General features: G+C 38.1%; 3 protein-coding genes across 7 annotated transcripts in view; 2 read left to right on the forward strand and 1 right to left on the reverse strand.

The window, feature by feature from the left end:
* Window positions 1-16,440, reverse strand: part of LOC134750242 (flotillin-2) — a 470,025-nt gene that overhangs the window by 73,979 nt on the left and 379,606 nt on the right. The gene's annotated exons all lie outside the window — the stretch shown is intronic.
* The window catches only part of LOC134750240 (vanin-like protein 1), a 37,095-nt gene that overhangs the window by 2,566 nt on the left and 18,089 nt on the right, over window positions 1-16,440 (forward strand). The window lies entirely within an intron of this gene.
* Window positions 476-16,217, forward strand: LOC134750234 (cytosolic 10-formyltetrahydrofolate dehydrogenase). The gene is made up of 17 exons (XM_063685381.1): window positions 476-781; window positions 1,227-1,368; window positions 1,982-2,079; window positions 5,196-5,332; window positions 5,595-5,746; window positions 6,480-6,598; window positions 7,681-7,944; window positions 8,943-9,135; window positions 9,848-10,259; window positions 10,656-10,844; window positions 11,505-11,643; window positions 12,275-12,437; window positions 12,939-13,057; window positions 13,580-13,777; window positions 14,602-14,774; window positions 14,941-15,140; window positions 15,859-16,217. The coding sequence occupies exons 1-17, from the start codon at window positions 755-757 to the stop codon at window positions 15,912-15,914; spliced, it is 2,781 nt and encodes a 926-aa protein (XP_063541451.1). The 5' UTR covers window positions 476-754; the 3' UTR covers window positions 15,915-16,217.

Genomic DNA, 16,440 nt, shown 5'->3' on the forward strand with positions numbered 1-16,440 from the left:
TGTGGAGTCTAGTTCGCTAATCAGCGAAATCGACTCCACACTCACGTTCGCGGCTTCGCGCCGCGATGCCCTGAAAGGGTAAACGTGTCAATTTCTTGTATTTATCGTATAATTCACTGTAAAGTATAGCAAATTTACTCATCGAGGGCATCGAGGCCTATTTCCACGGAAGTGAAAATGTTGTAGTATCCGTTAATGTTTTGCCCTTGAATTGACCAATAGAATTTTGCATTATGCCGGTGTAGAAAACATTAATCAGTACGATCTAAAATCACAAGGGCACTTCTACATATAAAATAGTGAATTTATTGTTTTAGTAGTTAAATTCTTCTGAGTTTCTTATCCAAAAATGAAAAGGTCAAACTCAAACAGCCCCATAAACCTAAACGTCATCTGTCATCTGTTTAGGCGGGACGGGATTCTCGTGAGAAGTAATGAAATAATATAAATAGGTATTTTTGCAATATTTTTACATAATTTTCTATGCTTTAAAGCTATCGGACGGACACATGCCGAGATAATGTACACAAACGAGTGCGGGCTTATTCAAAACTTGTGATAACAATAATTCGCCTATATAGTTAGACTACAAGCATGCGATAAGTGGTGTCAAAGTTGAGATGGTGTTTGAATGGGTAATACAATAAATAGGAAGGCGTTGATAGTCTCCGGCCAGTTTTAGTGCGCTCCCCAAAGCGTACACAGGAGCTTGATAACTATATTTCTTTAAATAGTACCAGTTTTTGTCATAAAAATGCCTCCTGTTGCAATACAAGACGAGGTAAGTTTTATTTGTTTACTCTTCCGTTTGCACTTATATTAAAATGTTATATGTGGTCTAAATATCATACAGTTTTTTGGTGAATTTTTCACTCCTAGTTATTGACATTTACTGCTTTTTTTGTCTTAAAATAGTTTAAACTTTACACCCCCTTTTTTAAATCGTTACGTATCCCTGCTTGATTAATTGCTAGGTAGAATTCATAATATGTATCATGTATCAAATTTCTAACTCCGCCTTCTTAAGTCCTTTAAATGTTTTAGGGCGACTTGCCCCATCCCACTAACCCGGGGTTAAGCGGTTAAACCATTAATCCAGTATCAAATTGTACTGGTGACCATGGTAACTCCAGGTTTAAACGGTTAATGGGTTAGTGAATGGTGCAAGTGGCCCTTATACTAGTTAATATTTCACAGAACCTTAATTATTACATTAATAATTTCAGCCACCTAAAACCAAGTTGCGGGTAGCAATTATTGGCCAGAGTACATTTGCCGCTGAGGTGTTCAAGCTGCTAGTCAAAGATGGGCATGAAGTTGTCGGAGTGTTCACAGTCCTGGACAAGGGCAACCGTGAGGATCCCCTTGGTAAGTTCACAAATAAATTCCATTTTCAACCAAAAGGGTACTTATTGTCCCTTGTCAGTAAGGCGCTATTTCCATATAGCTTCAATTAGAAATCAACCTTATCGACAAGCGAAAATGTGGTACCTTTTGATTGAAAACGTCACATATAAAACTATCTTCTCTTAAAAAGTAAAAAATAAAATACAAGTGCTTCGATATACACACATCAGCTCCAAGAGCAGCTAGTGTATCAAAACAAAAAAAAGGAACATATGCTAGAAATATGCCTAATGTATAGTATTAGTTTCCAATTCATTTTTTAACATAATCAATAGAAAAATTGACAAAAATTTAAATAAATCATGTTAGGAAATATGATTAAATTTGTTATTTATAAAATCAAATGAATCAAAAACAAATGCAAATCTGTTCCAATAGACGGGTCCACACAGAACGAGCGGCTTGGAGATGTGCCTATACAGCAATTACCTGCTTGCTATAATATTCAAAATATGTTTTAAAATAACATATAAAATTTTATTTCCAATAAAGCTAATCAATATCCCTGTTGCCAATTTGATCAATAGTGATTTTCTCTAGTTTCACGTTTTTATATAATATTTTATTACCACAGCCACAATTGCTGCACAAAACGGAAAACCAGTGTACAAATACAAGGCATGGAGAGTGAAGGGACAAGTCATACCGGAAATCTTAGAGGAATACAAAACAGTAAGTACCTTTGACAGTAAGTAATTTTGACCATATTTTGACATATAAAGTTTTTTATATGTCAAAATATGGTCAAAATTAAAAATATTGTAGGGGTGGGAAAAATAATCCATTAGGAAAAATCACATTTTGAAAACAATTACAATAATAATAAAAAATACAGTAAGTTTACCAATTCTCATGTCATCTCTACAAACAAAGAGGATATAATAAGATAGAGCGGTACTGTCATAGTAAATTTTGTGCCACCAGTAAATTCACTGCCATCTATCGACATACATTAAAACTAAAAATGAAGATTTATAAAAATACGTTAAAATGTATTTAAATATAGATAAATGTTTTTTTTTATTTGCATTCATTATTTTTATATGATTTTGACCCATGTTCTTACACTGATATGCGTTAAAATTATAAATATCAAACGAAACCGTCAACGCCCTCTATACGAGGGTAGGCCAAAGCTAGTGGCGCCATCTGATCGAAAATCAAATTTTCGTGATTTTCGAGGCACGTTTTTTTCTTAGACTGTATCCATCTATTACGGAGTTATATCTATCTTTGCTACAAACTACAGTGATACTACAAATTGCAGTTTTGAAATCCTCTTTAATTCCAAAATTTTAGGAATAAGTACCTATGTAAAATATGTAAAATTAATAAATGTAAATGTAGTTGTTAATTTGGCAAACTAGTTAATTCATTATAAATTTATAATGTTAATGTTAACTTTATTTACTTCTCTTAGTATAGATTAAACTTAAATTATTATCTTATCTTATCTAATGTAGGAAACATTCAAAAGGACTGACTTAGGAGGACTTTAACCCTTTGAACGCCAAGAACCCATAAAGTGGTTGTTACTAGTCGTGCCCACAGCTCCAAGGACAACTATAAGGGTTATGGCGGACGCTGTCAAAGTAACCTTGGCACTTTCAAGTAAAGTTTACATTCGCTCGCTTGCGCCCGTTATCTTGGCGTGACAGTGACGATGTTGTTTATGACATAAAGCGTTCAAAAGGTTAAGGTAAAAAAAAAAGGTTTTAATATATTTTTTGAAAAATATAAATGAAAGAGCATAATACAATGAAAATAAATAAATCTTTGTTAGCATATTGTTATTCATAAACACTCATAAATTCCTAATTTTTTTAAATTTATTATATGTCGATTTTGAGTTGGTCACATTGTTGTGTGGTTGTTATAAAGTGTAAACACAACACATACACACAAAACACATTGTTAGAGTCATGTAATGTTTTGTGTCTGTCGCAGTCATTTTGTAAGAATCCGCCGTTTGTAAAATGCCGAAGGCAAATTGTAAAAAGCCGCATATTGTAAAATACCTTATTCTAATTTGCCGCGGCATTTTGGTCGAATTAGTTCTTTAATTTACTCTTATAATGGCTATTTTACCCCAAACTTAGAAATCGATGTTGTATGAATAATAGGGATGTTGACATGAATCGCGAATATATAAAATGTTGTTTTTACCATAGCAGGGAATATTAGAATGCTGAAAAACATATTTTGTAAGTGTAAATATGCGTAATAAATTAGTTAAAAATAATTAAAAGTATTTAAAATAATGCCCAGCATCACGTGACTGCAAACGCAAATCGGAGCCCGTGACGTCACGGTCTGAGAAACACGCACAGACAAGTTGTCAAACCTGGTGGTCCTCTGGCATTGGCAGGAGTTTGTTTATCACATCGTTACGTCATCCAGATCACGTGACACCTTAGAGCGTTTTTGCGCGAAATTTAAACACTAAAATTAGTCAATTTTTTAATAAAAGTAATGAATAAAAATTAAAATATTTTTTTGCAATAATTACGTGTCTATCAATAACATGAAAACAGTTCTAAAAAATTGTCAACATCCCTATTAGATAACTACCGTAAAATTAGGTAACTATAATTCTCAAGTACAACTATGGTACAGTTTTTTAACGTTGATTATCAACGGGTACGGTAACGAGTATCAAGTGATTTGTACTCGTTACATTTAATTTGGAGCTTAACCCATAACCTGAGGAAATAATACGCCGAATAGAATAGCTAATTAACAGTTTTAATGTAAGATAGAAGTTAACAACAATGATAACTACAATTTTTAATTTCGCATTGACAGTAGCGACACCAAGTGGCAATATAAGTAAACTAATTGTTCGTTCGGAAACTGTGATCATGTTTACACATCTTCAACAAAATACACTAATGCTCTTTCTATATTATATACTCAACATAATTTGAAAAATACTTAATACATATTTTACTGGAACTTGAATTTGGTCCGTAATTGTATGTTGTGGACTAAAGTTACCTGATTTTACGGCACTAATTCTTCTTGAGGCGCAAAAAGTAGCCATTGATGTTTATGGGTAGATAACACTATCACTGTGGCGACCTATGTATGTGTTTATCTTAAAGCTATGGCCTTACGCGATACGCACCATGATGCTCGTATATTTCCAATTATACAAGTTATTTCGCAATATTACAAAAACATAACGCGTTAACGAATTACGCGATCTTATAAAACCATAAAGTTTGAAGGTAGTGCATAAAAATACGATTATTTTAGTATTAAATAGACAATTATCTTATATTTTATAAATACAATTTCTCAACTTACGACTTACGTACGAATCATTTGATCGCTTTTTGGTAAAAGTAAACATCGTGGTGATTGTGAGCCATTTTGAAAATTTTCCGAATACTGAATCGAAAAATAATCTGTTTGATCCATAGACATACATATTACTTCGTAAAGACCGGCCTTACGAGCATTACGAATGGGGCCGATAAATTGGAGTCAAAATCGCATTTAGTTACACCAGCGCGCTCAGTCGTGTGGCGAATTGCGCAGTGCGCAGACTCCAATGTATCGGCCCCATTCGTAGTGCTCGTAAGGCCGGTCTTTACGAAGTAATATATATGTCTATGGTTTGATCCTTATTGAACCTGCTCACAAAATTTCACGAGAATCGGTCGAGAAAAATGCGACCTGTATACGAGAACATCCGGGCATACTAAAGCATTTTTGTGAAACGGAGACCTTCACTGACGCTCGGTCAATGAGCTCAGACTATAACAAAATGTTGTAATTTTCAGGTGAAAGCCGACATCAATGTACTGCCGTTCTGCACCCAGTTCATCCCCATGGAGGTGATCAACTACCCCAAATACCAGAGCATCTGCTACCACCCCAGTATACTGCCAAGGCATAGAGGAGCATCATCTATTAATTGGTAAGCCTTTAACTCCTTCTTCACACCTAGGGATCTAAATTTGTCATCCAAAATACAATCTTGATGATCTGCCACCCGAGTGCAGCACTAGCCTTTTTAATAAACCATAGAGTAACTTACTATATACTGTACCAGGGGTGCGAAACTCCTTCTTTCGGGGATTTGAGATTTTTTTATTTTAGCTCGCGGAATATTTCATAAGGTGGAACTTGTCTATAGTCGTTATTTTGGCTAACATTATTTATGGTCTACGTTATTTCAGGACCCTAATAGAGGGCGACACCACCTGCGGCCTGTCCATCTTCTGGGCTGACGACGGCCTAGACACCGGCCCGATCCTGCTGCAGAAAACCTTCCCCGTCACCATAGATGACACTGTAGACACCATTTACAACAAATACTTGTATCCCGAAGGTGAGTGTCTAATAGAGGGCGCCACTTTCCTGTTACTTGTAACTCGGTAGGAGTGGCAGAACAGAAACTTTTGAGCTACTTGTTAAATCAGGCTTGTGAGAGAGATTGAAGAAATTTACTCTTGGCTACAAAATTTCCATTGCCTGTTGCAAATGTTACCGAAGAAGAAAAGCGGCAAAGAATAGTTTGTCAAAGGACTGTCTCATTTCAAACATATACAGAGAGAATCTTACTATCTTTGTGTTAGTTTTTTTTGGTTCTTAGACTTGCCTATAGTTGCCTAGAGTGACTGTAGCACTTCGAAAACCCCGCGTTGCTCTAATCTATGGTTTTCAATGTTGATTTAATGTATGTTATCGCAGTAAATACATATATTTGATTTTCTTTTCTCACAAAAAACAAATAAATACACAACAACAACAACAATTTCGCAAACTATCAACTCAAAATTAAAATATCATTATTATCCTCCTAACGCACAGCCATACAAATGAAAAATCCAAAATTTGCCACTGAAATTCGAACCTATAGTGTAAGAAATAGAGTTGATATTGCGTTGTTGGAAAATTTAACGAAACAAAGCAAAATCGACCTCGTTCCAATTGAATAGGATTTAAATTTCATCAAACTGAAGAGGTACTACAGGTAGGACCTCGGGCCTTAGGAGGTAATGACCTCAAAACTTTTATAACTAAGTTAAATTGATTCTTTAATCGTATGTTCACTGTTTCAGGTATCAAGGCGCTGGCAGAGTCAGTGAACATGGTAGCCAGCGGCACGGCGCCAACCATGACACAGTCGGACGAGGGCGCCACCTACGACCCGGCACTCTTTAAGGCGGAAACACATCAGGTAACACATCACTCTCCCCTCCCTACTGTCAATCCTCTTGATTTAGGACACCGGTCAGTTGTTTTGAAATGAATTCAGGTCCCGTCACACTGTGGAATGACGTCATAGAGCTCTTTCCCACTGACGTCCAGTTTTTAGCGGGATACGGTTTTCTGCAGGATTCCGTTTTAGTAGTATACTTGCTAATATAGTAACGTTCACACAAGCATTCTGTTTGCGGGATACTGCACGCATGCTACAGAAAAAGCGATCCTGCAGAAAACCGTACCCGCAAAAAAACTGGACGTATGTGGGAAAGCGGCCATAATTGTGTCTGGAAATAAGAATTTGCTGTTTTTCTACTATACATTTTTATTGTCCTAACAAAACTATGAAATTTAGTAAGGATCTTAAGAATTTGTTCAGGACTATCCCTCCCAAATTTTACGATCTTTGTCAACACCATAAAAAGTTATCGTGTCATCAAAAAACAGAAAATTCTCATGTCCACCCACAAGTTTGGCGTCGTTTTACAGTGCGCCATCTCCTCCTGACTAGCTAGGAGGAGATGGCGCATTGTTCTGTGTCATTTAATCAGACCAAAATGCGATTCTGTCACTACTAGGAAAGACATGCTGTAGGACATCTTATAATTTCGAACTATTCAGTGTTTTAATGCGTCACATATCGGGCCACGTGACACGATAACCCTTACGATAGCCTCTTGTTTACTGTAAAAGCAGTCAGCTGACTAAATGTCGAACTAAAATACTCTTTATGACATTGTGGTAAGGCATACAAACAATTATTTTTTGACAATGTTTTTTTTTTGTACTTTATATAATAGAGCAAAAACAAGTTTTGTATGAAAAACTTAAATTCGCTTAATTCCTTATGGACCTTATGGTCATCATTCAACGTCATCAAATTTAACGTCATTGTATGTTTGAAAACAAATCTCCAGCAAGCTCGGTTCTCTATACAAACGTAGTTACGCTCTCATTTTAAAACGTCATTTATATATAAGAATATATTTGGTGTGACTGTTCAATAATAAATAGTTTAGGCTTTATTATTCTAAGCTTTAATCATTTGTTTTCTAGATCGACTGGTCCAAAGGCGGCACAGCTCTCCACAACTTCATTCGCGGCCTAGACTCCTCACCCGGCGCCACCACCTTCATTCAACAACAGACCAGAGAAGGCATAGACTCCTCCAGTGACAGCACTGTGGAGATCAAGTTCTTCGGCTCCACTCTGTGGAAGGGGGGAGACGTGGTGGGGGATAAGTTGGTTATACCTGGGTTGAAGAATCCTGCGCTGGTGCATGATGGGGGTCTGCTGATTACTGCTGATGATGGAGTCAAGGTTAGTTGTTGCCTAAAACTTAAACCTATTTTTTATATATCTTACAACTTAAACATCGGATGCCCAAATTTTTTCTATATCAAAAATTAATCTTGCTGAGAAAGTGAAAGTAAAAGTCTGTAATCTTCATTTAGGTATATTATAATGCACTTCACTAGCGACCCGCCCCGTCTTCGCACGGGTAGTTCAACTGATTTACAAATTATACATATAAAGCTTCCTCTTGAATCACTATCTATGGAAAAAACCCGCATCAAAATCCGTTGCCTAGTTTTAAAGATCTAAGCATACATAGGGACAGACATACATACAGAGCGGAAATTTGAACCTATAGTGTAGGAAATAGAGTTAATTTTGCGTTGTTGGAAAATTTTACAAAACAAAAGCGACTGTTCCAATTGAATAGGATTTAAATTTCATCAAACTGAAGAGGTACTATAGATAGGACCTTGGGCCTTAGGAGGTTATGTAAAAATAAATAATACAAATTTGTCGCTTATTATGTATTCTGGTACACAAACTTGTTAAATGTACTATACTGTTAGTTGTAAATTTTATTGTAATGAGGGCTAACGCGTATGAATTCGCCGCTAGGGGCGCTAGTGTAGATGGTGGTCTTTTCCATAGTTCGAAATGTCAAATGTCACTTGTCACTTCAATGACTGACAGTCTTTTGGACCACCATCAACAGAGGCGCCAACTGGTGAGCAAAAAACGATAGCCCTCATTGTAAGTTCTTTGATATAGGGCCCTGTACGTTGCCTACTCCGGACAAAAATTCGAAACCCTGATCTCTTCCGGTCTGAATTCAAAAATAAAATTGTTTGGATAACCTTGATACTAAATGTATCAGTGTGCTAAAGAAAACACTTGGGCGCTCACAACTCACTCGCAACTAGAACAAAACCACCGTAAATCCGTAAAAATAAAAGTCCATCCTCGCTTCGCGTTCTCCTCTCTTTCCGTCACTATTTTCTAACTCTTTCCTTCTCTTTCAGCTCAATATCCAGCGTCTAAAAGTGAACGGGAAGATGATAAACGCGTCCAACTTCTTTAAATCGAGTGAGAATAAGGTGGCGCTGGAGTTGACGGCCGAGGAGAAGCAATTCGTCGAGAGCGTCAGAGACGTCTGGAAGGCAATACTTAGGATCGATATTGATAATGATACGGACTTCTTTGATTCTGGAGCAGGTAATAGCAATATGATTGAGTATCGGTAGATGTTATTTCGTTGGAATAAAAATTACAAAATCAGTTAAGGATTGCACGTTCAATTTCATTATTGCAAATTGGAATAAGCCTCATATCACATAAATAATTTAAATTAGTTACCATATGGATCATGCGCCTTGGATAGCTGCCAACTTGTGGACTAAATCAAAATGGATTTATGAATGAGGCCATAAGATCTTGACTTTTTGACACTTCACACGCCAATAAGCAGGTGCTGCCATCTATAGCTGACGCACGCTTCATTGCACGATGGAAGATCTGCCACTTTGTGGCCTAAATCGAAATGTTTAACTTAATATTGACCATAAGCGCCCTTAAATAGGTCGCCCCTATGGTGACTGCTTTTTACAGTTCACGCACATTCCCTATCTTTACTATATTATTAGGGTTCCGTACCCAAAAGGTAAAAACGGGACCCTATTACTAAGACTCCACTGTCCATCTCATGAACCGTGATAGCTAGACAGTTAAAATTTTCACAGATGATGTATTTCTGTTGCCGCTATAACAACAAATACTAAAATCAGAATAAAATAAATATTTAAGTGGGGCTCCCATACAATATACGTGATTTCTTTGCCGTTTTTTGCGTAATGGTACGGAACCCTCCGTGCGCGCTTGCTTGCCCATGCTTGCCATGAATATGATGATAACTAACATCCCATTTTAGGCTCAATGGACGTCGTGAGACTAGTAGAAGAAGTAAAAGACCTAGTCAAAATAGAGCTTCAAAACGAGGACATATACATGAACACAACCTTTGAAGAGTTTTTCAACATGGCCGTCGCGAAGGGCCGCGCCGGCTCCGCTACCAAACAAGTCATATACGACGGAGTAGAACTAGACGTTAACAAAATGAAGATCAAATTCCCTACACAGTTGTTCATTAACGGGGAATTTGTGAATGCTGATAGTGGGAAGACGCTGACGATAGTGAACCCTACGGATGAGACGGTGATATGTAAAGTGCAGAGTGCGAACGGGAGGGATGTGGATCGGGCGGTGAAGGCGGCGGCGAAGGCGTTCGAGGAGGGCGAGTGGGCGAAGATTAGTGCGAGGGAGAGGGGCGCTATGTTGTTCAAGTAAGTGTGCTCTACTTTAATCTTTAAATTAGGAGTCCATAGAGATGAAATGGTTTACTTTTTATTGTTGTCTATGACTAATTTCTAAGTGAACTGAAATATTCATTATACAACGGTTTAGAGAACTATAATATTCATTACGCAATGGTGTTGAAAGGCTGACATACTTTATTTATAGAGTTGCATAATTGCAACTGTGCCATACAATTATAGTATATAGTTTATTTAACTTTAATGTGTTTCAAGTGTATTAAAATGAAAGAATAACTACATAGATTGTTGTATTATCTACAAGATATCTACAAAAGCACTCAAGAATACATCACAAAGGATGACGCAAACACTCATTTCCATTTCAAAAAATAAATAAATTTGAACTATCTTTTCTCTTTCCAGATTAGCCGACTTAATGGAGCAACACAAAGAAGAACTAGCAACGATAGAATCCATAGACTCCGGAGCAGTATACACACTAGCCCTTAAAACGCACATCGGCATGTCCATAGAGACGTGGCGATACTTCGCCGGCTGGTGCGACAAGATCCAGGGTTCCACTATACCCATCAACCACGCTAGACCTAATAGGTAATTTTTTTTCGAAGGTACACTCAATCAAAGTATGATTAGTATTTATTATTCCTATTTATTGACGCTACTAGGCCTCAATACCTACCGCCTGACCGCCTGTTGTCTACCTCTATCCTTAATCAATTGTTTCTGTAAGCTGTATCTTTTACTGAGGTGTGCCAATAAAGAGTATTCTATCTATCTATCTATTGATTTAGATCAATTGCCGATATCTTTAATCATTTAATATTAAGGCGCCATTATAACACGTAAATTCACAAAAATGGTCCAAGTTTTAAGTTAAAAGTCGGCCGCCATCTCAATGTTGTGTATTTTTCGCCCGATCGTGTTGAAAATTCCAGATTCCAATAGATAGCTGTCACTCCGACAGGTTCTCGTATAAACCTTTGGTCAAAAGTCTGTTAAAAGGAAATACTACTTACGTAGACCCTAAATAACCGAAGAAAATAACTGTTCATTTTCACAACATTTTAAAATTGTATTGTAACGTTAACGTTTAACGATAAGTAATAATTTTTCGTGTGATGTTTTTCTAAATACGTAATCATTTTATGTTCACTATCGAACGATGCAATTAAATCAAACTGATTATATTTACCACTTGATTTTCTAATTAGGCTTTTTATTTTCCGAATTAACTCTTTTTTTTTTATGCAGAAACTTGACAATAACCAAGAAGGAGCCGATCGGCGTGTGCGCATTGATCACTCCATGGAACTACCCCCTCATGATGTTATCATGGAAAATGGCCGCGTGTCTGGCTGCTGGCAACACTGTCGTTATGAAACCTGCTGCGGTAAGTTTTTTTTAAAATTTATTTTTATATAAAGAAAACATACATTAACAGTTACAAAAATTCTCAAAGTCAATTTGTACCACTCGTTTGCTCAAGATTCTGTTCTATCCTTCACTTTAAACTACCATAGTTGTGTTCTTGTTAATTACGGAATACATTGGAATAGTTACTATCGCAAAATTCCGTTAATATGGCTAGTTTGACTCGGTCGAACTGCAACTTGAAAGCGTTATTTACTAAATTTGAGTGCTGTTGAGCATCAACATCCCTACGACTGATTCGAAAACCCAGCAATATCTGCTAATCTTTATACAAAGGCGTTTATATTCAATTTCAATACTTTTAGCATGCTATTAATAATGAGATATATCAAATATATACCTCTGGGGCATTCCATATAAAGGTATCCTTTGTCGGGGACGTGACGCGTATGTCGGCTACCTTAATAACCTGCAGAAATCTGTATTATATAGCGTTGAATTTAAAGCTAAGTTATCAAACGTTATCACGTTACCAAATATCGTCTTCTCAGCTTTGTCAGAAGTATTAAAACAATAGCGTCATGTACCCTGTACATTAATCATGTTAATGTATGTAATTCATGATTTGTAAAGTTGGAATGATCTTCCAGGTATGCCCCCTAACGGCGCTCAAGTTCGCCGAGCTGTCGGTGTTGGCCGGCATCCCTCCCGGCGTCATCAACATCCTGCCCGGCAGCGGCGCCGTCTGCGGCCAGGCCTTAGCCGACCATCCCCGAGTCAGGAAACTAGGCTTCACTGGGAGCACAGAGATTGGTTAGTATAGGCATTGGTAAAGGCTAGTTGCCTAACTAGTCAAAACCGGCTACTTTTTATGAACCGTCAAAACGATTTTTTAGTATTTTGTTAATTTCTTTTTAATCACGTGAACTTTTCAGTGTATTTCCGCAATTTCGTAGGTAGGCCTATTCTCGTTCAGAGCTAAACACATTTGTTTAATTCTCTTAAAAAATAACACTTCAGTAATTGTGTCCTGTTTGACTCTTTATGAGTAGGCTCCGTGATTTTTTCACAATATTGTTGTATAAATCATCTAAATCATACAATTCTAAAACGCCTAGTCTTAGAAAGATGGCATATAGGTGAGAAATTGGAACGGGTTCCGCCGTGGCGGGATGGCCTAGGGGTTCAAGGCGATAGCCCGGATTGCTAAAGTCGCCGGTTCGAATCCGGCCCTCAACACTGCAGGGCTTCGTCACTTTTTCTTTACTATATGACATCAATTTCAGTTTATCATACAATTCTGTTCTCCCACAGGTCAAACCATCATGAAGTCGTGCGCCGCGTCCAACATGAAGAAGGTGTCTCTAGAGCTCGGAGGGAAGTCACCGCTGGTCGTGTTCGAAGACTGCGACTTGGACAAGGCAGTCAGAAATGTGAGTTTACTCACTTATTTAAATCCAAGTATATTCATAATGAATAATAACATTTAATTTGAGTGTTGTGCATTATCAAAATCAAAAATCAATCTTACTAATTAAAGCCTGACCTGTAATATATAAACATTGTCAAGAGGGCGCTGTTATTCTCATGACAGTTCAGTATACTATGAAAAAAAAAAAAGTTCCAGTGAATTCCGCAACATGGCGCGTCATATATTACTGGTCCGGCTTTAATACGAATCTGAAAGATTTAATAAATAAATAATATTCTTAATCGTCACAAAAACAAATGAACCGATTTAGTTAAAATTTAAGTTACATAACTTCAGGTTTTAAAACTGAGATACTATTTGTACCGGTATTATTTTCTAAAAGGTTAAAATCGGGAGGGTAAAAGTTAGTACAAGAGTATGTACGAAACGAAACGAAAGAACAGCCAACTTTATGGATCAAGGTGTTCAGCTCATAGAAATTGATTAACGTATAGAAACAAATTAACATAATTTTTTTTTCCAGGGTATGGGTTCCGTGTTCTTCAACAAGGGTGAGAACTGCATCGCCGCCGGTCGGCTGTTCATTGAGGAGACCATTCACGACGAGTTCCTCCGGCGAGTGGTGGAGGAAACCAAGAAGATAGCTATCGGAGACCCGCTCAACAGGGGCACTTCACACGGACCTCAGAACCATAAGGCTCACATGGACAAACTTCTGGAGGTACGTTCATTAAGTCACAAGGATATATAGGTAGGTACATAATACGTGGCCAGACGGGAGCCGGATAACCTTGAAAAGCGCATTATGGTTGGCATGGTGGATGGAGGACGGGGTAGTGGACATCCACCGACCCTCTGGGTAGACACTGTAAAGAAGGCCTGCCAGGGATCAACACAGGCGCCTATTATCAGGAAGGCGGAGAATCGTGCAGAATGGACAGCCTTGGTGCACAAAATAACGACCTCACGTGGTCGCGACCCTCTGCCATGAGGAACTGAGGAAGAAGAGGACATAATACCCACTTTAGAAATGAATTCATGAAGTGGGTATGCACTTTTGCAGCTTATAGTAGGTACAAGGCATCAAGTAGGTTTTAAAGCGCCACTAGCTCCCTACAGTAAGCGCTCCTAAATAGCGCACCGCACGCATACGTGACGTAAGCGATGCGCTCTTATGACTATTTACACGTTATAATTATACAATGCGCACTAGATGGACCGACGATCTAGTTAAAGTCGCGGGAGACCGTTGGTTGAGGGCGGCGAATGATCGTTCGTTGTGGAGATCCTTGAGGGAGGCCTTTGTCCAGAAGTGGGACGTCTATCGGCTGAGATGACGATGATGAATGCGCACTACTAAGGGTCAGTTGCACCAAACCGTCTGCCACCGTTAAAGCGTTCTCTAAATGTTATTGTATGGAAAGTTTCATATTTCATTGCTGACTCAGCAATGCTGCAACGTTGATGCAACTGGTCCAAAGTCAATATTTTTTAATACATATTTTCTATTTAGATGGAAATTATTATTTTTGTGTTTTTCTCCAGTTCTGTGAAGCCGGCGTAAAGGAAGGCGCACGTCTAGTCCTGGGCGGTAAACGAGTGGACCGGCCCGGCTACTTCTTCCAGCCAACCATCTTTACTGACGTCACCGATGACATGTTCATCGCCAAGGAGGAGTCCTTCGGGCCCATCATGATCATTAGCAAATTTAGCAGCAAGTGAGTATTTCTTTAAAAAAACCTACTGTTTCAATGCGATTCATGGTCGGAGTATTATTATGGAGTCGCTCGACATTAAGAATTGACTATTTTGAACTTTACTGTAATGAGATATAATGCTTGTTTGCCACCGACGTGGTATTAAAAAAAAACTTCATATTACCAGAAACCTGGAGGACGTGATCCGTCGTGCGAACGGCACGGAGTACGGGCTGGCGTCGGGCGTGTTCACCCGCGACGTGTCGCGCGCGCTGCAGTTCGCGGAGCGCGTGGACGCGGGCACGGTGTTCGTCAACACCTACAACAAGACCGACGTCGCCGCGCCCTTCGGAGGGTTCAAGCAGTCCGGCTTCGGGAAGGACTTAGGTGGGTTTCAATGTATTACTCGCCAGCAATAGTACATTGTGCAACATGGGGCGTAACTTAAATATTGCAAACGAGAGTGTAGTTAAAACGCGACGGCTTGCCGGAGCGATTTATAGATTCGAGTTTGCAATATTATTACGCCCCGGGTTACACACAATGTTTTTCATCACACTTGCGATACAAAAATGAAGTATAAAGACAAAAAACTGTTAATTATAATACTAGAAACTTCATAACTCCCGAGGGAAAACGCTTTTTCTATAGTTCCCGCTAAGCCTGCGTGCAATTCCATATTTACTGAATGAGTGTGATGAAAAAAATATTGCGTCCATGTCCTTAGAAACCGAGACGAAGTGAAGGATTTGAGTCCTAACAACGACACAGTTTACTGACCATTTTGTCATGTGTCATAAGTAACCGGCGCGACCTACGAAAAGCCTGGCTGGCCTGGTTGCGAAAAGGCGCGAATTAAACTCTCTACGCAATCTGTGCAAGCTCCTTGCGCTCTGTATAAGCGCCATAACAGATATAAGTATGTTAGATAACTACGGCAAAATTATCTGATTTTGTTTCTAGGACCGAATTATTAAAGGAATACCTCAATATATTCCCATGGAATTATCATATTCGGTCTATTTGTATAGGGTCAGAAACCATTGCTAAGGTTGCTGACATCATTAATATCGGCACGTATTAACTCAAGTTGTTATTGTTTCAGGTCAAGAAGCACTGAACGAGTACCTTAAAACTAAAACTGTTACCATTGAATATTAAAGTTAGTTGACATTGCAATCTCAATTTTATAATTGTTTGACATTTAATTAGTTAGTTAGACTAAGAAAAGTCTGCAAAGATTTTGACACCACATACGCAGTGCAGATGTTATTTTAAACGTCAAACTTCTATGAAATCATGACGTACAAATAACACTGGCACTACCGTGTGCTGTCAAGGTCTGCCGAATTTTCTTGGTCTAACTCTAGTAAGATAATTTGTATATAATATTTGCATTTTTGCATATATAGATGTAATTATAAGCCAAATTGTATGTTTACTGTTATTTTATTTATAGTAAATGACTTAAAATATATTTATTTCTTTCATTTTCGAATTCACAAACACCTTCGTATTATTTTAATGAGGGCTAACGCGTATGAATTCGCCGCTAGGGGCGCTAGTGTAGATGGTGGTCTTTTCCATAGTTCGAAATGTCAAATGTCACTTGTCACTTCAATGACTGACAGCTTTTCTATAGTCTTTTGGACCACCATCAACAGAGGCGCCAACTGGTGAGCAAAAA

Source organism: Cydia strobilella, chromosome 19, assembly GCF_947568885.1.
Source record: "Cydia strobilella chromosome 19, ilCydStro3.1, whole genome shotgun sequence".
NCBI classification, from domain to species: domain Eukaryota; kingdom Metazoa; phylum Arthropoda; class Insecta; order Lepidoptera; family Tortricidae; genus Cydia; species Cydia strobilella.